The 25828-nt window shown below is 25.7% G+C and overlaps 1 protein-coding gene across 2 annotated transcripts; it reads left to right on the forward strand.

Moving 5' to 3' along the window:
* The first annotated feature begins 6245 nt into the window (after positions 1 to 6245).
* LOC132917706 (probable peptidoglycan muropeptide transporter SLC46) lies at positions 6246 to 25488 on the forward strand. Of its 2 annotated transcripts, XM_060978574.1 has the most exons (9): positions 6246 to 6550; positions 6607 to 6804; positions 18505 to 19194; positions 19462 to 19834; positions 21266 to 21367; positions 21456 to 21593; positions 23112 to 23195; positions 23254 to 23410; positions 23611 to 25488. In XM_060978574.1, the coding sequence occupies exons 3-9, from the start codon at positions 18604 to 18606 to the stop codon at positions 23852 to 23854; spliced, it is 1689 nt and encodes a 562-aa protein (XP_060834557.1). In that variant the 5' UTR covers positions 6246 to 6550; positions 6607 to 6804; positions 18505 to 18603; the 3' UTR covers positions 23855 to 25488. The 2 variants fall into 2 exon arrangements, with proteins under 2 accessions (XP_060834557.1, XP_060834556.1); XM_060978573.1 differs by having other exon boundaries at positions 6246 to 6804.
* Positions 25489 to 25828: the final 340 nt, after the last annotated feature.

Raw genomic sequence — 25828 nt, forward strand, 5'->3', positions numbered from 1 at the left:
TGCCTAAGCTGCAATCAATAAGCTTGTTTATAATAATAATACATTATTAAAGTTTTATAAATTCTACTCTTTAAATGTTTATACTTATGCCAAATCGTATGATTAATTGAATTATTCACAAAAAAAAAAATGGATCAATTTTGTGCCATTAAATCATTTGAAACCATTAGTTTATTATCGATTATCAAATAATTGGTAAATGTTTATGTAACCCAGTATTAAAATTTAGCTTTTTAGCAATTTTATTTGACATTATACTGAAAAATAAACTTAAACTAACATGATAAGTTAATCATATGGACAAATCTCATCACATTTCATAAATAAATTAATTTGATAGTCTTAGTTGTAAAACAATATTTTTTTTTGGCGCTTCTTTAATTCATTTATTTTTTAATTTGATGCATCTAAATTTAAATTCAAACGAACAGTTTTGAGTTCTTAAATTTAATGTAGGTACTTATTAAAGATAATTATAGTCAATAATCACTGGTTTATAAGAATTGGAGAAATGAAGATTTTAAAATAAATTATAATAGTTTGATAAATTGTTTTATTATACAATGACCAATAAGTATTCGACTAATTATTACATATTATAGGTAGGTACTTTATATTTCACGTAAAATCATTATTAAAGACTATTATTTTTAGTATGTATTTTAATTCATTTAAATAATAATTCACAGTAAAAAAAGGCGGTTCTCATTTAAGAAAAATATAAGTTTGTATCACCGCACAATTTTCCTCTGTAAAAATTCTAAATATTTTAAAATAACGTCATGTATTTATAATTAAAGATTAAAAATCAAAAAAAAAGTAAACGCAATTAGTTAATTACCTTGTATACATTTTATGTATTCTATTAATTCAGCTGGAATATAAATATAGTAAAAAACAATAAAATATATTTTATTTTGAACGGAATCTAAATTACTTTCTTTGAGTTATAAATTAAATTAAGTAAGTTACGTTTTAACTTTTTATTTGTTTCAGTTTGATAAAATTCGAATTGTTATCAGAAAATATTATACAATAATATATTAGTATAATTTATTGGGCGAGGCTATACATATAGTTGTTTTGATAGAATACATATCTGTAGCACTTTGAAGTTTGAACTTATTAATTAGAATTGGATTTTACACCTGAACATGTGTTTCCTTGGTTCTTAGAATTTTAATGTTTTCATGACATTATGTCGAAAGAAATATATAATTAACAATTATGAATTTATCGATTTTTGCTAATAAAAACAAATGAAACCATATTATGAATTATGATGATTTGTATAAAATAGAATACCTTAAAAAAAATTTTACAATGTCAATATAATTAGTTTTTAATTTATTGTATTTATAAAACAATGAACCTATCTATTTATATATTATTCATACTATAATAATTGTAGTATACATTTTATTTTAACTATTAAAAGGTTGAATAAACATAAATAGTGAATAAATGCTCATACTATTTATAAATATATAATAATAAAGTTTACGAGTAGTCTTTTAAAAAAATTCGAAAAAGTCACCACCTTCTTATGTGAGCACTGGACATATTACAGATATTCAAATTCATGATTTTCAAAAATGGTGGTGATTTCTTGAAGCAAATTGGATGTAGTTGATACTTTAAAATGTCAAAAGTATTAAATTTCTAAAAGTACATTTTAAAATTAAAATTGGTAAAAAAAATATGGAAAACTGATTTTTACGCATACCTATATAATCTCCGACAAAATTGATTTTGTTTTTTAGTTTAACTCAAAGATGAATAACCATAGATACATGAAATATGTACCAAATTTTTTATTTAGAGTAAAATTTTAAAAACATTTTGACTTTTTTTGAGCTATTTATAGGTATGAGAAATTTTCAATTTTTTATTTTTTTTCTATGAATATCGATTATTAATTTAATAAAATATTAAAGGCAATATTTTCGAAAACAATTATATAAACTTGCCGTAATACTAAAACTAAAATAAATTATTTTAATAGCTATATCGAAAAAAAATATTTTTAAATATACTTATAGTAATATAGGCTGACTCCACAGACTCCACTTTGAATCGTTTTTCGTATACAATTATGTATCATTGAATTCAAATCTAACATACCCATAATAATTATTCACTTAACACCTAAAGTACAGTGGAGTAGAATGTACTTGCCTACCTTTTTAAATGTTTAATTTATAAATTATATTATGTACTTACATTGAATACTATTTTTTTAAATGATATTTTTCTGAACAAATTCATCTAGGATAAAATAGGTTAGGATGTTTATGAACTTAAAAATATTAAAAAATGCATGCAAATATGCGCAAAATATGGCCTTAAAAAAAATTAAATATGTTTTTTTTTAAATTAGTTTATTATTATTAATCCAAAATGTGTTCTAAATTAATTTACAATTTTTTTTTTATAATTTTAAACTTTAATACAAATATATAAGAATACAAGATTTTTTAAATTAAAAATATAGATACTTAAATATAATTTTAATATGATATAATTATAATAATACACTAAACTAAAGATTTTATAATGTAAGTCATCATGTCCTATCGGCAATCATGACGATTCGGCATCACCAGTATTCACCACACTATTGCGACCATCGTTTCGTTTGTAAACATGCTTATATTGATTAATAATCGTAGAGTTGTAGTAAAGTAAGTAAGTAATAATTTGTTACCAATAAATATAAGTTAATAATATAAACTACATGTTTCATATTTTCTCGTTTTCGTTAGTTGTGAAACCAGCCTACCTATGAGTTTATATTAAATTAAATTAAATTTTTTTTTGGCGAAATATGCATTTATTTACATTTTTTTTCAAAATACGCATTTATTCATAAGAATCCTTAAATATGCAAAAATATGCAAAGTAAAATTGAATGTATCTGATTCAATGTCATGCAAAACTAATTTATTTCTAGGTTTGTAATGTGTATGAGGTACAACTAAAAATATGCAAAAGTCATAAACATTCTAACCCTAGTTATATATTATATTGAAATACAATTAATTATTACGATAACGCTAAACAAATGCTAAATGGAACCTAGTACAATTTTGAATTTAAAATTGATAATATTACGTTTGATTTAAATTTTAAATTTATAGTTTTATTATTGTTAATCAATAGTTACGTGTTATTATTTTTTATGTTGCATTAAAATAATCTTATTAAATAATAAGAACTTAAAAAAACTATTAAATTGTATGATGCTTACAAGCATAAAGTTACAAAAATGATCAAATAGGTACATACATAAAATTTTAAATTTTTTTTTTAATAACTGAACTTAAAATAGTATAATTATAATAATGGCAATAATTGTTTAGATAATAATTTACACATTTGTACTTATGTTTATTTATTTTTATTAAATTCAGTTATATTAATTTCCTATTAATTATTATAAATTACTATTCATGAAAAATAATTGTAATTACTTGCAGATTTTATTATAATTTGGAGAGAGGCCTTGTAAATTGAAATACAAGCTAATTAAAAATTTGAATTTAATTACTGGTCTAAATTTAAAAAAATTCCCATTCATCTATTTGCAAGAGGTGTTTTCTATAAAAAAAAGTATACTTCGTTTGAAATTAAATTGTTGACAATGGCGGATTTAGAGGAGGGACACAGGGGCACGTGTGCCCCCTGTAAATTTTCTATAGACAATTTTTTTTTATGTAACTACGAGTATCATATAAATGAAAAATACAGTAAATAAGACTACTAAAAAATAAACGAAGACTTCAATTCGACGTATAAGGCTATAAAGTATGAGAATCTATAAAGATATTTTTTCTTATTAATGATGACTACGTGTATATTACCTATAATTATAAATAAATTATTATTTTAATGTGTGATATTATGTAATCAACATTATATTAAATATATTACCAATTTTGTTTAAAAATAAGAGTATGTATTATTGATAATTATGATTCAAATTATACAATTTATATGTGCCCCCTCCCCTATACAAATATCCAAGATCCTCCCCTGATTGTTGACAATATTTCTCAAAAGCGCTAAAATCGTTAAATATTTTATAAACAATTAGACTTATTAACGCCTTCACTTAGAATGGTTTTTTACCATAGAAATGATTTATCATTGAATTTAAAATTAACATATCCACAACAGCGACATACGCAATAACAAGGTATACTTGACAGTCGAGCATACAGCAGTGTGACTTTTTCAATATTTTTAATATTTGTATTTTGTTATGTTATACTATATTAATAAATCATTTAGTATTTAACTTTAGTCATCGATTGTGTTATCATTAAAAGTTTATGAGCTTTTTTAATTCACCTTCAAATTATTTTGATTATTGCTGACTGATTGGAAAAGTTACATTTCTATTGAGTCATAGATTTATCAAAGTTGATATTAATTAAAATTTATACAAAAAACACGTGCAGTTCAATATAACAATTTATAAGCAATAATAATCTAGAAGAAGAAAAATCCTAACCCCAAAATAATTTGTTAGTGCGCCGAAATAGTAGTAATAGGTACGTGACTGCAACATGTTTTTGGCATCCTATTGAATTCTACATAATATAGACCAAATTATTGAATATTTATTTTAACCAGATTAAAAATAAGATATGATAAAAGTTAATTGATATTTTAAAATATTAAATATATATACAATTAATGTAATAGTAAAATAATTTAAGTTCTTACCTATTTAATTGATAATATTATCAAGCTTGTCATTTCGATATATATACTATATCAATAGGTTTGGAAAAATAATGGTTAAAAATTATGTTATAATTTTTTACTATTTAAATAGTTAAATACATGTTAAAGTGTTTAACCCGATAAATTTTTTATTTTCAGATCTAATACCTATCAATTTTCAAAATGTATTTATATTTATTTATTAATCAAAGCATTGTTTATACATCTATTCGTATTATAATACTTAGTGCTTCTTTAAACAGTAACCACTCATTATTTCGAAAAGTTTTATGTTTTTTGAAACATATTTTGCAGATATTAAAAACATTTTATATTTTTACCACTATTTTCGTTATGATTTTTTTTTTTTTTTTTGAATTTGCAATGTACAATCAAAAATGTACGTCATTAATCAAAAAATTAAAAAATTATAACAATACAAAATAATAAATTTATTTTTATTTTCAATAATGTTGTTTTCTAATAAAATCAGTTACATAAAAAACAATTTTTAAAAACATGATTACTTTTCAAAAAAATGAATGTAGACACGAAAGAATCTTCTTATAATATAATTTGACTATATCTAATTATATATTTATTCTATTATTAAAATACATATATCTATTTGCATGTTATACTTAACTTATAATTTACAAACAATAACACACTGTACAAATAAAAATAATAGAAATAATTAAAATATTGCAGTGATATTTAACTATGAATTATACAATTTTAGTAATATTAGTATACTTAAAACGACGGAGTTTTTATTAATTTGAGTATAATTCATAAAAATGCGTATTAGATTGAAATGTTCATATGATATTATAATGGGTTAGGTACATGTGAAATATTTTCTGGATTAAATACAAAAGTATTGACAATAAAATATATATTTGTCATTGAAAAAATATGACCTACTAAAATATATGAATAATGAATAAATTACTAGAAAAAATAATTTTATTTAGTTGTTTTAATATATATTTTTTTTTAATTCACTATAAAAATTAGTAAATTTATTTACATTACATCGAAGTTAGGTTAGGTTAGGTAATTGGTTAATACGTGATTAATCTTTGAAAAATGTTATGTTATACTTAAATTCGAAAAAATACAAAAATATAAATTAATACGTATTTTACTTTTATTATATGCAAATTAATTATATTTATATAGTACCTACACTTAATTGCATTGCTGTCCAATCGGTGTTTGCGAGCGCAATTTGACTGCAGAAATTTCAACAGCATGCACCGATGGATATGTCAAGTTAACATTGTATCATACGGCCGTTGAATGGTAATAAATTTGTCATTTTGGTAACAGATCACGGGAAGCATTCATATGACAATAACATCACAAATATATAATAATACTGTTAACGAGTAAGTGTGCGAGAGGAATATTATAAATTTACATGCACCGCGGGTACGAGCGAAACAGAATACCGCCGGCGCGTCGGAAGTGGGGAGGAAGCAGAGGGCAGCGAAATAGGTATTATATAGTGACGACAAATTAGCAGTCTTCCGTAACTCGTGGATACACGATTGTTTCCATAGTCGTATAGCGTAACAGTCACAAGTCGAACGTCGATCGACGACCGTACACACAACGCGTATATACAATACCAATGATCTATGATATAATATTTTAATCTCGTATTTCGTACGCGACGTGACCACCGCGTAACCGCTGCGCTCAGGGATATAGAACACGATACACGGCTCTACCTATACAATACACATTTGAACGTCGCACGAAGAATACGATTTAATAAGCTGTTGTACCGCGTGCACATCGGCCACAGACAGTATATATATATATATATATTTATATATTTGTACTTTTATTACACATATACTTTAGGAGTGTGAAGTTCTCGTGACGACTTGGCTGATTTAATTCGTCATTAAAAAAAAATTGTTTTAAGCCTCTACCATTGACTACAAGACATTTTTGACGATGTCATAAATCGACCGCTTTTCTGCACGATTTCGGAATTCGATACGAACAATATAGCACATCATGTACGGCCAGGCAGAACTTCGCGATTTCGGAATAAAGGTAAGAAAACACTATATATGTGTCTAATATAATATTATTATAAATGTTTATGTTATACGTAACAGGTATGTTTTTTTCATATAGACATAATAATATTAGTACCTATATATTCATATTTTGTCTTTAAATGTTTTTTAATTGCTGTGGTGCTCGGATATCGATCGACGGCGTCTCGACCAAATTAGGGATATGAAAATCATTAATTTAATTTTTGACTTATAAACGGCCGTATTAATGTATTATATTATTATGGTGTACCTAAGTACGAAAAACGATTTGGTAATTGGTTTTTGCGGACTTTCAATGCGTCCACTGGTTAATAATAATTGGTATAGGTACCTATTTTATACGATTTAGTTTTTATGTTAATACCTATACACAACTTTAAATTATTTGTGTCTGAGAATATTACGACTAGAAAAAGTTGTAAAAAGTAATATAGTGATAATTGATTTTTAGCTTTTTATTTAAATTGTATATTATACGCATATTGATGTAAGTTTATTTATTTTCTCCGAAAAATATTTGTATATATAAATATAGATTATATACATGCCTGTAAATACAGCTAATTTGTAAATTTGTTTAATCTATTATCTAGTTGAGCTTACATAATTTTTATATTAAAACTAATAAATTATTTTAACCTTGTATTAGGTAGATGTATTCAGTAGGGTTTAAAGATCGGAACTAAACTTCTTTTTATTATAAAGACCTCAATCAATTTAGTGTTTGTTGAGGTACAAGGATCTATACGAAGCCTCTTTTTATAAACTCTCTAGTGTATATTACAATATGTAATATATATTTACTATAGTAGAAACACTTTATTAGTCATTATTTTATTGTATTACCGTTAAAATGTGTTTATTACAACTGTGTATACAATAATATACGATTTATAAAGATGATTGTGATTTTAGTCATTTTTTATTTTGCGTGCGTGCAAATTTGTTATAGTTTTTTTAAATAAAATTATACATAAGTTTACCTAATAATACATTTTCTATTGAATACTTTTAAAACACTTTTAATTTCTATTTATAGCGATGTCAAATTTTTGAACGAACTATTGCATAATTGTTTTTTTTTTTTAATATGTTTTATCACTGTTATTCTAACCGATTTATTATTTCAGTTGAATATCATAATATGACATTGTTTCTGGGCTATTCTCAGGTTAAGTATAATAGGACAATAAAAGTTAATAATGTGGACTGCTAAAAAAAACGAAAAAAAATATTTCCTCATCTATTGTTTATATACACCACAGGATATAAATATATTACCATATTTAGATATACAGATAATGGTTATCAACATTTGTTCATAATATCAATTAATTAATATAATATATTAGTAATATATATTTTCATTGTAGACAATAATATTTTTCTATGTGTCTAAAACCATAGAGTTGACGAAGTGCCGAATGTAAATTGTTTTAAATTTCTAATTAATTATTTTAAGTTTGATATTAAATAAAATAAAACACCGTTATTTAAAATCCATAAAACTACCTAATGGTTTTACAGTAGATACGCCACAAATTATTCCCAAATCCCGATTAGTACTCCAGTTCAATTATAATTTTACCCAATGTTGTAAAATTTAAATACCTACATGGAAACCAATATAGTACTAATAGTTGTGTATAATTATTATTATAGTACTTTTTAAATGTTAAATTATGTATTTATTTTGATAAACGATTTTATTCGATGTAAAATTATGTCATATTCATATTGTATTAATCTTGTTTCAGAATCATTTACTTAATCACAATAGTGTAATGATTTTTATTGCTATAGTTAATGTAATTTATGGTCGAGTTTAATAATGGATCCCGCGCATAGTGTATTAAAATTATCCATTAAATTTGGGAACAAGAAAAAATTTAAACAAGAATGTGGTGATAGCAAACATCGTATTAGTAGCTTATGTATATAAATATATTATATATTGTTTGTTACAAATTAAATGCACTATGGTGTCAATATAGAACGATTTAAAATTAAATACGTCGTAGAACAAGCAATCTCAAGGTGGATGTAGTACAGGTTAGGTTAGGTTATATGTTATTTTATATGCCAAGTAGGGGAAAATTGTCCCAGAGTTTTCATCGAACTCCATTTTAAAATGACCGTGTTATTGAAATTTCAGTTTACTATTTAATATTAATGTTGACTCAACTACCTATACACGTATCACGTATGTTGTATGTATGTTATTATTTATTGTCTGAGAATTCCGTTTATAAGATCCGGTGGGAGGCTTGTTAAACGTTTTCAGTAAATAAACACGGCAAAAGGGTACTTACATAATATATTATATTGACTCCGTGTATGTTATGTGTATAGTAATATAAAAAAAGCTGTACGTAAACATTGAAAAATTCATTTTATACATGTTTATTTGAACTCTATAAATTTATATTTGATTAACTTTTAAAGTCAATTGCTCACATATTATTTCTCTAAAAATGTAACACGTAAAAATGTATTTATTTATTGTAAAACAAGTTAGGTTACAATTAATTTCGTTATCCAGTTTTAACTTTAAATTGAAAATATTTTTTATCTAAAATTAAACAGTGTTACATCGTTTACATTTGTTTATTTAGTATGACTTCTAGTTTTTATGTAAAGTTGAATTTTTCTTAGATGATTTATTAAAACAACCGTATTAACTCATGCATTTTATATTAAATGGTATATTGTGATATAATGGTTATATTGGTTAGTGATATAAATATATAGTACAATGATGATTTCATAGGTAACAATGATCTTAAAATAGAATGTAATTTAATAAATTTTAAAATGTTTTCATGTAGTTGTATAAAAAATAAAATGTAGTTCTGAATAATATTTTGAATCTATTTTATTGCTTAAACATTCGTTTTGGGCAGTTAATATATAGTCCCGCACAGGATTTTTGTTATACTGTTGTGTAATGTGAACGGATATAATGATTAAGACGAAGAAAAGCAAGTGGGCCAGTCATTTCAATAATACATTAACACAGTTTTAGATTTTGAGCGAAGCGATGAATGTATTATTGGTTTTACAATGAAATGTGCTTTTATTTTATTTTTTGTGTTTGAAAACGTTTTTTACGGTGAAAAAAATGCTTCATTCTTTAACTTTGAGAGTAGTTTCTAGTAGCAAATCGGATCTAGTTGGTACGTACTTTGGTGAGTCGAAAGTAAAATTTTGCTAGTGGAAAAACAAAAAAACAAATAAAAAATAAAAAAAATAAGAAGAATAAAAAATGAAAATGTATACGTAAAACCTAATCGATTTAGCCGAAAACTTTTTTTATTGTGGTTCAAAAATGAATAACTGTAAAGAATTAATTATTGACCAAATAATTATTAACTATTAGTATTTTATCATTTTATAGACACTGTATATGTTTCAATATATCTTGGCTGTTTTTATGCAAAATTTTTGTTAGTGAGTAAAAATACTTGAACATGTAATACTTGATTTCTCATAAGTTTTTTTTATTAGAAATTAAAAGTTTTTTATAAACCATATACATTTTTATGAGCAATTTAAAAGTTCAGGTTTAAATTGAATTATTTTATTATACTTAGAAACCTTTAAGTACTATGTAAATTATTATTTACTATACACAATGAGATTTTCAAAATATTTCGATTAATTTTAAGCTATTTATATGACAAACATTTCTATATCATTCTACGTTTGTGTTGAATTATACGTTATTAAAAGCCAGTTATATTATTTTGAATAATACCATAATAATTATTTTATATTATATGCGGTTTTCTGTTGAAAAGGTATTAATAAAATTCAAATTATACACATTAAAGTGACTATTGAGTATGTTTTATTAACCTATTAATATTCGATACCTTGTGTATAACAAAGCGACTTCTTTGGTTTTTTTAAAAATACAATTCAAATAAGTTTTAGATATATAATAATGTTGAAGTGCATGCTTGATAAATGTGCAATGTCTGTACGCCAATATATAAGTATCGAAATTAAGTAAAATTAATGGAAAGAATGTTTATTAAACATACAAATTAATAATTATGTATTTTGTAGGTTCGGTTTTATACTTTATTATCCGTCGTCCATTCGATATAATTTAAATGCATATGAATATTATGAATAATGCATGTTAGTGAGAAATTGTCTGAACCATGTTATAAGTTGCTTTAATTTACCTAGCCCTCAAAAACAAACGTTTTACTGCATTTATCGGGTTCGATTTTTTTATGGGCTATAGACTGTATAGTAATCGGTAAATCGGTTTTTGCCAATAATAGGTACGTGACATGTATTAATTGCATAGTTTATTATAAATACACGGGACAACGACAACAACAAGTCAATAACACAACTATGATGGTGTCAATAGGTGTAGAATTTTCGAATCGCAAGTCCTTGTGAGTCTGCTTTTAAAATAAATTCCGTACAGAATGACCGAGATTCGTTTACATTTTTATTTAAGTGTATTACAGTATAATACGAAGTATCATCGATGGGTGGCTTCTTCATTCGAATTGTTCATGTTTTCTTTCTTTTTTTTACATAGCTCATACTCTTATTGTGCCTACTGGTACAGATTGTCAGTAAACAGTAATAATATGAAAAGGTAATTATAACGTCATATTTGTATCATCAAGACATTTTGTTGATATTGTTTTTGGTATTTTGTTTCTTTTAAGTAGGTTCCCTACTTATTTACCTTTATGTAAAAATGTTTATTCTAATTCATTATTACCTATAATAAAAACATCATGCCACTCTATGTAATAAAAAGAAAATTCTTGATTATTAATCAATATGGTTTGGAAATTATTATTTATATAATATACGTATTTAATACTTCTAGAATGATATGGTTTTGTTATACATATATATTTTTTATAATGAGAATAGGTTGTAAAAACAGTGTGCTTATAATTTTATGAATATTACACTATTTTAAAATAATTGTCTTATTTTAGTTTCAACAAATAGTTAATCAGTTATCACATACAGGAAATATCACCACGTATTTATTACAAAAATTCAAAATCAATTTTAATGACCGAAACTTCGCGGTTATGGACACGGTACTAGTTACCGGCGTTGAGCGGTTGTTGTCAAAGTTAATTTAATAAAGGGACTGAGTGTGGTTATTTATCAAGGTTGTTTATCGCATATATAAAAAAAAAAAATTAAAATTAGGACTCGTCTGTAATGACATCCTTTATACGACAAAATCTCCCCAAATTGACTTGGAATTGTTTTATATTATATAATATACGATTGTTCTTGTTGAAGAATTGATTTGTCCTCTTGAAATTGAGTAGACACGCCAACGTCTTTAGTTCATCTGTGATCTACAGTCAACACTTTTTGGATTTAAAATGAAATGACTTTTATTTAAAGAATTGTCTTGTAAGATATATAAAATAATCATTGTATGCAGTAATAACTAATAACCTAAATCACTTGACATAGATAAAATTATTAAAACGATTAGTAAAAAAAATTACTGTGTTTACTTATCACGTTGATCATTATTTTATCTATTATGCCATTATGGTAAAATTTTTAAAAATAAACGGATCATGTAATTGAAATTATTTTAATTTTAAGATTACCTAAAAATAATCATAAATTTTAAAATGTTCTAATACAATCAACAATCATATTATAATTTATTATAATAAATATAATTACCTATAACATATTACATTTTTTCTATAATGTATTTGAATACATTTTTTTACAAATTTATTTTATTAAATGTTCCATTTTGTATGACTATATAATCTATTAAATTTTGTTCATACGAGTTTTATGGACAATATGTACGAGTAGTACGTATAAGACATTAAGTAACAAAATTTAGAATTAAAAGAATTGTATTAATCCATAGTTATTGTAAATAAAATCTCTCAAGTTAATTATAAGTATTATCAGTGAAATAAAATTTTAATATTGTGTTTTATGACCACAAAAAAAAAATTGGTGAATACGACTCGATTGGGGCCAAGGACAGGATATTTTTGTCATTGATGATGAAAATACTCAATGTTTCTAATCGACGAGTTTGATCAAAGTTACACACTCTTATTTATTATATATATATTTATTTGTACCTACTATAAATGGAAAAATAAGGAACAAAATTATGTGTTACTATATGTACCTATTTTGCAGATGGATCAATTATTTTTCATTAACATCTAAACTCCTAATTTAAGTATTTAGGAATAAGGAGTGTGAATAAAAATTTTCTTAAGAATTTTCTTCTCATTTTTCCATCGTAAAATCTTCTCAAAAGCTGTATAAAAATTCATATAATTATTTAAAATATTATACAGCTATATAAACTGAATCCATTGAATTTGTTATAAAAATTAAATTTAAAAAAGTGGTATTATGTGTTTATTGATATTTTCACCAATTCCTTGGTGGTGGCTTATATTTTCAATTATACGTTTTGACTGGGAACAAAATTATGGGTATATTTTATGGTTCGAATTTAGAGACAATTTTTTTGTGAGATTGGGAGTTTAGCCTGATTTCTTAGCCTTCCCTTCCGCCACTCACCTTTTTCTATATTTGTGTCGACGGGAAGTTATTTATAGATACTGAACCGAGGTTACGGTACGGGAACTACCGATTTTAGCAAAATGAAGACCAATATGCTAAATATATATCGCCAAATGACTACTAATAGTATAAACGATGTGAAGGAACTTAAAATGATTGTATTATTTTGTTTTTTTTCACAAGGTCGATATTGAGATTGAAATAAAATTATGACCAGTGTGATTAATTGATATTTTACGAGCACATCATAACATAATGTGTGCAAAAAAAAAAAATTGATTTAAAATTTGCAAACAATGGCATAATAAAAACATAAAAATAACAGGTGGTAACTGTCAATAGAATATAGATTTAAACTATCGTATTCTATGTATTGATATTATTTATATTGCTTAATATTTATATTACATGTAACTTTTGAGTATAGTTACGATATTAAAAAATAAAATGTGTATAACACGTTATCACTCGTTTCAACGAAATCGATATTTTCAGAAAATTAATGTGATATTTACACCGTTTGAAATTTACCGTGAAAATACTTTAATTCGTATTTGAGGAAGTAGAAATTGATACATTTTGAGGTATTCAATTAATACGATCGATCAGATAATACAAAATCATTGTAATACTAATACGAGTAATACGTAATAGTTATAGTATTATATACCTACTAAAAACGGCATTTGATTTATTTATGTATGTAAAATACGGACGTTGGCACATTTCCCAACTTAAATGCACATCAATACAATTGAAAATATGCAAAATAATATAAATAAATAAAATAGTCGTTGATTAATCGAATAAAGAAGAAAAACACGTGTGTTCAATGGAAAGTATCATGGACTTGAGTAAAGAGATTAGCTCATAATGTTGGTGGTGCAAGGAGGAATTGCAACAAAAAAAAAAAATCGTTGTAGTAGGTATTAGAAGAAAATTAGGAAACTTTCGTGGGCAATTAAAGAGTTGGTGAGTGAATTACATCGGATAAAAGTTTGCACAAAAAACAAAAATTAGCATTAATCTACATACGAGTATAGTGAAAGAAGACAATCCAAGCTGAACTACTGGAACGTAGTAGTCATGGGTAGTCACAAATCACAGTCAATGAAATGAGCAAAATGTCATTATTGTAAAGTATTATTAATTTTATTTTTCATCAGTATCTATTGGCAAACGTATTTGAATATTTTATATAGTAGTACTCTTTCGATAATGCAAATCGGTTAAATCGTGTTACTATAATATGATATTTTTAATTGATAACATTGATAAGATGTGTATTTCTTATTTTAACACATTTATTTAATTATTGAGGTTTAAATAATATGAGTCGCATTTCGCATAGAACATAGTATACTAATTGCCGGATCATCAAGCCTTGAACTAGTTGAACTATATTTTATGTTATTATTTACACAGTTGTAGTAAAAATAAAATTATATACGTTGTTAGATACCAGTTTGTAGAGGCTTAGCATATTTTATTTAAAACACAATATAGGTACTTGGAAAAAAGTTGGTTGAATAATATTAATAAACAAGTAATAATTTCTTCGGATAATGACATTCTTTGAAAAGGTATTTTTTGCTCAATTAAATTTAAGGTCGTTTATAAGGTCTAAGATTTATTCCACTTCATAATAAATTAGTAAAAAGGACGTGTTTACTTGATGTATCATACATTTACATTAGAAACTTATTGTATACTCGTACAGGTAGGTACTTATGTGTTTTACAAAATCTGTGCGAATTTTAATAGATAAATAATTGGAAAATCGTCTCGGATAACTATGTATATTTATTATAAAAGCATAATCATTTTTGTGGAGAGATATTATGTCAAACTTAATGTGTAGACCTCTAAGTACCTGTTGTATAATAAAGCGGTTTCTATTAACAACAGTATTGTGAATTATCGATGAAGGTACATCGATAGATACTGCGAGCAGCATAGTATAACATTATACAATTATAACATATACTGTTACTAATATTAATTGTAGGTCAATGCAGTGGTTGCGAACTCTTCACGACTACAAACACCGTGTGCGTCTAATTACTTTTACTTATCGAAGACGATAATGCGACTCGATATTTATTAATAGTTGCTCGTATACTAATTATAATTTTATTGTGGTTACAATGAACAAATACAATTCGCATTATATATATAAATATCGTGTTGAGCTTGCGCCTAATAGTGTTTGTATTTGGCAGGTAACACAATACCAACAATACGTGTATTTTTCCAATAAATTTTGATCGTCTTCAAGCTGTAAAAATCTACAAAATGTGTATAAATGCGAGGTTCTAGGAAAATTCGATTTATTTCCCTTAATAATTTGTAGGTATATAAACGTTTTTTAAAGTAGCTACTGCAATGCCATGTGTAATAGTACCTATTATAGGAACCTAATATTAATCAATCGATATCATAATCTGATAATTGCGTTTACAACGATAGATTATTTTTAACCGTTTTTAGATTTTACTTGAACAATAATAATAGCCACCTAATAATACTATACCATTTATATTTATTTGTTATGTATTAAATATTCTAATTTAAATTTGTAGAACAGAAGAATATAATGAGGCTACCAGCATTTAATATTCGATTACAGTATACTAAACAATAAAAATAAATTACACAGTCTAGTTATTAATTTCTCTGGTTTGTGTCAAAACATTCATTAAAATAAATTCATACATTTTATTTCAAAAAATATTTATTTTTTTAATAATGTACCTAGTTACCTATAATTTTTAATAATAACAAAAGTCAAAAGAAGACTTATAAACTTATTAACTATAAAAATGCTCTTGAACACAAACGTCTTAACTGGTAGTTGGCACCTACATAGAGTATATTGTTTGTCAAGCCATTCTAAAAAGGTTGTAAACTAAAAAAAAAAAAAACAACTATTGCGTTTCAACATTCTTATAAAATATATTGTATTGCTTTATCCACCTATACAATTAAATTTAAAAATTAAAACTTTTAAATATATATTGAATACTATGATGTTATAGGGTATAGCGTGTTGGTTCAAGACTCAAGGTTAATTCTTAATTTATTTATCTATTTTCAATTCAGTGAATATTAGGTACTTGCTTACATTATTTTGGATTAAATTTTCAAGCACAACTCTAAAATTATATTTGTTTAATTGTTTAAAGCTAATAGCCAATTTAGGTTACTAATAATATATAGGTAGGTACTTTGAAATGTTCAACTATTAATGAATTAAAATAATTCGTAGTTCCGATTTATAAAAGTACAATTTTATTTATTACATTTATGAATATAACTATGCACACAGTGGTGCTACCAGCAGTGGGATGAGAAAGATTGTAATTTCCACGGAATGTTTTTTTCTTCAATAAAAGTTATCACTTTTCCAGATAAACAATAATTTTACAATGTACTGTAAATAATCTACATCTGGTTGAATAAAAATGATGAGGACACTCCAACCAGAATTTGTTGTCACGGTTTGTGTCTCTCAAGTGTATGACATTGCAAATCTACATTCAGCAGTTTACTTTAGTTTTATTAATTTTAATTTTTAACAGGAATCAACTCATTAAAAATATGTTTTATTATTTTAATTATTTTTTTTATATTTTACAAAATTATGAATCGCATTTAAATCAAAACATCGAAAAATCCTTCTAAGGAACAAATATAATGTTGTTACCTTTAGACTAGGTGATTGAATCTAAAGTTAAAACTAACGAGACTGAACTTGAACTGCTAAACGTTATTATCTATATTAAGCGTTTATAAGATATACCTAAAATATAAATTCGAGTGTATCGCTTTTTAACGGGACAAAAGATATTTAAAAAGAAAATCAATATTTAAAATTTTAAGAATTTTGTTTAATTTGTATCATAGAAATTTAAATTTATTTTGAAGTTATAATTTTACTTTCAAAACAACCGGTTAGTAGCGCCCATATTAATTTAAGTTTATTATTTTAACATTCAAGTGTAACGTTATTATATTATAAATTTCTTTATCAAATATATTATCATAATATGGTACCTACATTATTTATTATTTAAAAATGGTATCTAATGGACGTAATAATTCATTCTTGTACAATATAGTTCGTTTCTAGACAGTTTTCTCAGAAAATAGATTCTAGTTGCGCCTCTACATTTACAAAATGTCGTTTTATTGTTTCATATTAATGTGACAAATTCCTTTATTTTATAACGATATTATGTACGATGGTTAATAGACAACAAACGTTTATGATATTACGGTCATTAATGGTCATCATAATTTAACTGGTTATTTATCGAAGTGCTTTTGAGAATATGTTATTTGATGAAAAAAAAATATATATATATAACTTAAATCATTTACGTGATCAAAAATGTATAAAAAAATAAAGACAGCGTAATGAAGAGTGAAAGAGATGAAGATAGAAGGAAAAATAATCATTGTATACAAGATAGTTTGTCACCTCATAATGGTGTTATAAGAAGTGTGTCATAAGGTCATTGTTTATAAGTTACTGCTGTGGACCATTGACCCGCCCGATTATAATTAAGTATCACTACAAATCTATCACGTCGGTTCATAATTTGTTGTTGTGTTTTCCCTATTATTGTCTTTAAATTCAAATAATTATGTTGTCGAAGATATTTTTGTGGTTTTTTAATCTCAATGCCGTCACAATGGTTCTTCCTTATAGGTATAAGACTTTAATTACTAGCCAAATAATTTTCTCTTAGGCTTTATGATCTTGACACAAAAACACTTAAAAATTAACAACATAAAATAAAAGGTCAATTGATCTGAAGTTAGTCTTCAGAGTAAACGTATGTAATTCCGTATTGTCTTCATAAATAAAAAGTTCAACGTTCTATATGAATTACTTTTTATTATTTGAACATGACTTAATGTTAGTGAATTATCTCTTCCCAATATCCATAAAATTTTACCACCTACCTGACCTATGTTTTATTTTTAAACGCGCTTGTATTTGATTCTAAAGATATAAATGTACGATGTGAATCAACAACGATTATTTTTAACGAGTATTTAACAACTATTTAAACTTAAATTTATTATATTATATGTTTGTTTGTAGAAATTTGGACATGTTTGAGTCCAGATATACTTTGCTGTTGGACACATTCGATTTAACCACTAGCCGTGTTTGAGCACCATTCCAGATAACCCTAATACAATGACTTACGACACCAGCGGAGTAAAACGCGAGAAGCCGTCGCCGCCGGAAGACAACCACGAATCATGGCAGGCCATGAGCATCATGTCAAAAGCAAAATTCATGTTGAAACACTGTACGGTGGAACCGATGTTGGGTTGCTATATAGTGTCCAGCGTGCTGGCGTCGCTCGCCACGCAGAATCTGAACTTGCAGAAGGCGTGCCGAGTAAACCTCCGGATGGACAACGCCACGTGCTCGGCACTGGAGAGCCGATCGATGGACAATTACACGAGGGAGGACGAGGTGGTCGTCCAAGAGCTAGTCGCCGACATGATAATATGGAAAACGATCGTGCAGAGCAGTATACCGTCGGTGCTGATAATATTCATCGGATCGTGGAGCGATCGGAACCACAAACGCAAGCCGTGCATGCTGATACCAATCATCGGTGAATTCCTCACCAGCATCGGTCTGTTGGTCTGTACTTACTACTTTTACGATCTCCCGATGGAGGTGGCCGGGCTCGTGGAGTCCGTACCGCCGGCTATGACCGGTGGATGGATGACCATGTTCATGGCCGTGTTCAGCTATGTAGGAGACGTGACTACGGTTAGTAAAAAAAAACCCTATTGCGCATAAGCTATACCAACCACAGTATAGTCAACGATGTAATATTTTTACTAAGTCCTATATTTTGTGATTAGATCTCTGTCTGTATATTATGAAATCGTATAGAGCTGCGATTTCCGCGTACAGTTTATATGCCGTTATTTACGTTTCTAATAAAACGCTGAAAAACGATTACTATAGTATATACAGAAAGCAATTTAAAATAGCAACAATAAATGTTTTAATTGGTTCGTTTTGGTTTTTCAGGTGAAAATGCGCACATTAAGAATTGGTATAGTGAACGTATTCTGTTCGGTAGGTGTGCCCATCGGCACCGCGTTATCTGGTGTACTGTTCCGAGAACTGGGATTTTACGGTGTATACATCATAGCCACAGTATTATACATATTTGCATTTGTATACGGCATGGTTTTTATCAAAGAGACAAAGCCAGTAATCAGTATTGAAAGCAAAGAGCCGCCGAGGGACACGTCCTGTTTGGATTTCCTCCAAGACTTTTTCAGCCTGAGCCATATCAAAGAGGCCGTTCGAGTGACGTTTAAAGAAGGACAGTACAACCGAAGACTTAGAATTATTGCTTTAATGGTGGTTGTCATCGTTGTAATGGGCCCTTTGCATGGTTCGTAAATTTATATAAAAATTGATATGCTTAAACAAATTATTTTTTTTATATTGAGCACACAATTTATTTTTACACACTTGTCAAATCAACCTTGGAATTTGTAAATCAGACGGTTTAATACGGTTGATTTGAACTGCATTAAAATGACGCTGTACAATACTATGTCGGATATAAATTATGTAGAACATAACTTAAAAGAAATATCAACCGCTCGTCAATAAAATATAAATGAAATGCATATCTAATCAACACTGCCGCCTATAGTACTTCATATGATACTAAAAAAATAAAAAAAGTTGTATACTTCTTTCTTGAATAACCCCAACTAAATTTCTATTATTTTATTAGGTACCTTCAGATGATTAACTTTTCTATTGAATTTTATTCACATTAAAAAAATATTTATGTATTTCCTACGCGAACCTGACATTCTGGTTGTTTTACACACGAGTGATATTATACTATTATAGTGGGTATGAGTAATTTTATAAGCATTTTCGCTTTTTTTCATTAAACCTTATTTTACGTTTCCATCGTATCTACTTAACAGTTATAAATATTAATCCAATGGAAATTAATGCAATTATCTGGAGGTTATTTAAAAGTCGAAGTTACACAATTAATGATATAATAATTACTATATAGTATATATATAGGTACTACTATTATAGTTGATTTTCAAATAAAAAAAAATTCCACGATAGGAGTCAGTGAGAAAGACAATGGCAACGAAAAATTAAAATACTAATAATATAATTGTTTTAATCATGATGACCTTCGACTCTGTAACAAAGCTTTTTAATTTTTTTGAAAACTTTTAACTTACAATTATAATACACATCACTGTATTTGTTAATTTATCAATCGTTTTAAATAATTATTGCTGAATTTTATATTAAAATACCAATGATGTTTATACAGTATTTTTTTTTCGTAAATAAATATAATTTAATGTGAATTAAAATACGTAAACAAATAATTTATATTTATACTTCTCAAATATTATTATAAGTTATAACTACAGTGTTGCAGTTTACCGGTTGTCATTAATATTATTCCATTATTCAAATAAGATACCTACAAGTTTAATCTTGGATAATACGGTATACGTTGACCATGGACTAAAACTATGTCAAAAAATATGTATCTTTATATATTTTTAAATGTATTTGTATAAACAATGTAATTTGTCATAGTATATTTAAATATTTATACGTCGTATTACTAATAATAATAATAATAATAATAATAATAATAATAATAATAATAATAATAATACTTAAACGAATCCTGTAAAGTTTAAAATGTTGTGAAATGAGATGAATGTTCTGTATTTATAGTCTGATCATTTTAAATTATATCGTACTTAGAAGATAGGTAATTGGTTTGTGATTCAGTAGTTCAACGTATACAATTTAACATTTTCAGGTGAAATGTCTGTGATGTATTTGTTTACACGTGTACGTTTCAATTGGGACGAAGTGAACTACAGTATGTTTTCCACATATTCTATGATTACTAATCTAGTAGGTTCGTCAAAGTTTATATGCCAAATAGTTTCGAGGTTTTAATTGTTAAACTAGTAAAGTAATACTGTTTTTATTTTTAATCTAAACAGGTACAATGTTTTCGGTCGGAGTCTTCAGTCACATGCTGCAAATCGACGATGCTTTGATCGGAGTAATATCATGCATGAGTAAAATATTGGCCGGATTTGTTTACGCATTTGCTACAACGGATTTCGTATTTTATTTGGGTGAGTAAAATTTTAGTAACCGAATAAATAAATAAAAAAAAGAAGTATTTTGAACACAACCAAATGTTATGAGATTCTTGAAATCGAAAAATAATTAATACCTATCTATGTATTATAATTTACAGCCCGCAAATAAAAATAAATAATAAAAGAAAATAAAAAAAAGTAGATGAGTGGGTAGCGCTCTGCTGTACTTTAAGTTTCGAGTAGGTCACAGTTATGAGTGCATTAAATTTGAATTAAATTATGTAATATTATCATTGTATACGAAAAACGATTCTGAACGGAGACGATCTATCAGCCTATATCACTAAGCATATTTCCTGATATATTTTTTTTTTACACAACTATTAAAATCATTCTACTTTTAGTATTACGGTAGGTTGGTATAATTTTCTTCAAAAATATTGCATTTATTAATTATTAGAATTGAATTATTATAATAACGAATATTTATAACAATATATTAGGCAATCAACTTATATAATTCAAAATTTAATAACATATTTCTGTAATTACCTTACAATCGTAAAAAGAGATTCATAGTATAAATCGATAACATTAATAATAATTTAACATACGTTAAAGTTTTAAGTTACCATGTTTTGATATTACAACAAAATAATTACTATCGTTATTTATCGTTTAAATAAGTAATTTCGTCCTATATGAACTTAAATGTAAAAAAAAAAAAAAATTATTTCCTCTCTATATATTTTAGATTTTATCATTTAAATATGAACTATACTTATGTAGAATCTTGTATTAACTTTTCCAACTTAGATATAATGAAAAATACATTAATAATTTGCAATTTTTTGAAATATTATAACTTCAAATGCGTGAAAAAATATTACCATCGACATAAAGGGTATAAATATCTATTCCTTTTTTTTTTTATAAAAATTATTGTTATAACATGCTTTAGCTAATATATTAGGAGTACGCTTCACGATCATGCCAGCATTTTATTGTCGGTCTTTGAAATGCGTAACATGTAAAATTTACATTTAAAAGTTCATACTTCGCTTTATTAGTGTTAAAATTAGCATGAATTGCCTTTTATTAAACTTAAAGATAAAAATATTTCTGTATTTTTACTTGGGTCATGATATTTTAATTTTAAAATTATAATATTTAACATACTCATAAGTCATAATTTGCTTGAAAATTGAAATATCGTAAGAAACCTACGCTCAAACACAAAAACTTTTGTTACCATTAAGCTTGATTATTGATCAAGTCTCTTTAATTGTCGAGTATACATTTTTTATGTTATGCACTTGTAAGACGGAAACAATTAATCATCTTAAGGATAAAGGTAATTGTAATGGATTCGTATTATATTGTATCATTTGAGATATAAAAACTGTACAAAAGAATAATAAAATAATAACAATTATCAGTTATTTATAAATTTTTATTTTATACTTGTACAAGTATTAAAGCAAAACAAAATTGTTTTTATTATAGTTTATAAAACAAATCCAAGTGATTATAAAAATATTATGTTTACAGCACCACTTGTTGACATCGTAAACGGCACGTCGTTTATTGCCATGAGATCAATTATTTCAAAACTTGTACCACCGGATGAACTAGGTATGTGTTTGCTTTAAAATCGGTTTTTTCGTATCTAATTTTACTTAAATTATTTCAGGAAAGGTAAACTCGCTGTTTGGCGTATGTGAAGCTCTAGTACCCCTAATTTATGGACCAATGTACAGCGCTGTGTACAAGGCTACACTGAAAACAGTTCCAGGAGCGTTTTTCTTACTCGGGGGTGCATTAACTGCTCCAGCAGCTCTCATATTTTTGTTAGTATAATATTATTAATATTGATATCCTACATCGTCTTTAACTATAAATATTTTATTTATATTTTTTATACGTTTCAACAAACCTATATAATTGTAGATATGGTATTTATATCAATATTCTTTTATTATAAAATGTCTCAATTTAACTTTTAAATGTATTACCTATAAATATTTTAATATATTCATGTCTATAATAGATGGATGTACAATGAACATAAAAAGGAACAGAGAGAAAAAGAAGCAGAGATCAAAGATGAAGAAAAGAAATCCGGCCCGCTGAAGAAAAAAAATAGTTTAGATTTCAGAATAACCTCGCATGACTTTGACTTAAAAACTATATTAGATCGACGAACACAGACTCATAGAGGTTCAGGGCAATTTTCAAGTCTAGGATTGGACAACAAAGCATTCCAAATGGAAGAAGGATCTGTTAAAAGCTAATAATCCTGATGACTAATAATATGATTGAGTATTTTTTATTCCTAATGTCATTAGGACACAACTTCGTTCATTCGTATCGTATATAATGTGTACATAAGTTAAGACGTCCGTGAAAATGATTGTGTACATTGTACAATTATTCAAAATTAGTAACTTAATGTCCATATTTTGATTTTTAATGTATGTCTGTGAATTTCTATCACCATATGGTTGAAAACATATATTATCATTTATATTTATCGTTTTCCTGTGTATGGGGTGTGTTAATTTTGGAACAATTTGTTTTGAAAATATTACAATTGACTCACTATAGGTCTGAAGTAGTATTTACACTTGTAGTTATAGATAAAAATATTTGTAAATGACAATCTCAGTGGCCTAATCCAAAATAGAAATACTGTATATTATATATACATTAACTGTTAATAATTAATAGTAAAACGAGTGATTTAAACACTAATAGTATTGTCTTATAGTCATAGAATACAGTTTTCCTAATTTATTTATCTTGACAGACTTTAACATCTAAATTTTAAGTTACCCATCTTTGTACATGTAAATATAAATATATAATATATATACACATTTATAAATAGTTATACATTAGTCATGTTTTGTAATATTTCACCGCGAGGTATTAAAATTAATGAACTGTTTAATATATTGGTTTGGTTAAACAATATAGATTTAAGAAAATTAATTTGATTTTGACCTTATTATTATTATCATTTTTTTTTTGTTTTTTGTTATTATTATAAATATATAATATGTTGATCATGTGTTACGTGTTAGACATATAAGTATATTAAATTTAATATCAAAAATGTAGAAAAAAAATCACAGTTATATATAATAAAAATTTGCAAATTACAATGTACGTATTATATTACTAGACAGATGATAAAATTTGTATTTGTTTAAAATATATATAAGTGATAATAAAGTATAAGCTTGTTGACTTTAAAATTAAATTGTAGATAGGTAACTAAAAACTTTCTTTACATTTTGTAAACATTGGTAGGTGTAATCTCCATCGGGCACCATGGGCCATGACTTCACTTATAAACCCACTCATTAAATGGTAATACAGCAAATTAATACCAGTAAAAACATAGTCATAGAAGAATAATCATATTTTTTACCATTTATACAACAAAAATAAACATAATACAATGTATAGTAACTTTTTTATTTAGCAATACAGTGATCAAGCTTTAAACAATTAATCTGTGAACATTTATTGGTTTTTAAGAATTTTGTTCAATAATATAAAGATATTATTTCAAACTACAATAAAAATAAAAATGCTATATTAAAGGTTTTCCTTTACTCATTAAATATATTTAGTGATATTCATTAAAACAATAGTGCTTTAATATTAACTAAAAGTTACAAGTAAATTACTTTATAGATTTATTTACAAACATTTTAATTATTTTTTTAAAAAAAACCTTAAAATTGCCTATATAAAGCTCCTTTAAAACACAAAAATTAGTTGTTACTTGATCGTTGTTTTTTTTATATATATGTATAAATTATAAGTAATATTTAAACAAGTTTCTGTACCTTGTATCTTTAGTTATAATTGTACACTTGTAATATGAATCATGAATAAATTAAAATTTTTATATAAATGTCTATTATTTTATGAATTTCTGTATTTATTATTTAATTATTATATATTTACAAACAATTAATATCAGTTACCATTTAATATTCTATAATAATGTTTTTTTTATGTGTAACGTTTAAACATTTATCAAATCTCTGTTTATAGATTCAAAATAAGTATAATTTTGAGATCATAGGTTTATTTTTCTACTGTCGGATCAACTAGTGTGGAGTACGGAAGTTTAAATTAATTTATAGAATTCACTGCCTATGATTAACTGTACAGTTTTTATAGAAGTTTGTGAATAAAACGTAATACGTACAATGTATGAACGTATAGTAAATATATATATATATATATAT

This window comes from Rhopalosiphum padi, chromosome 1, assembly GCF_020882245.1.
Source record: "Rhopalosiphum padi isolate XX-2018 chromosome 1, ASM2088224v1, whole genome shotgun sequence".
In the NCBI taxonomy this organism is placed as follows: Eukaryota; Metazoa; Arthropoda; class Insecta; order Hemiptera; family Aphididae; genus Rhopalosiphum; species Rhopalosiphum padi.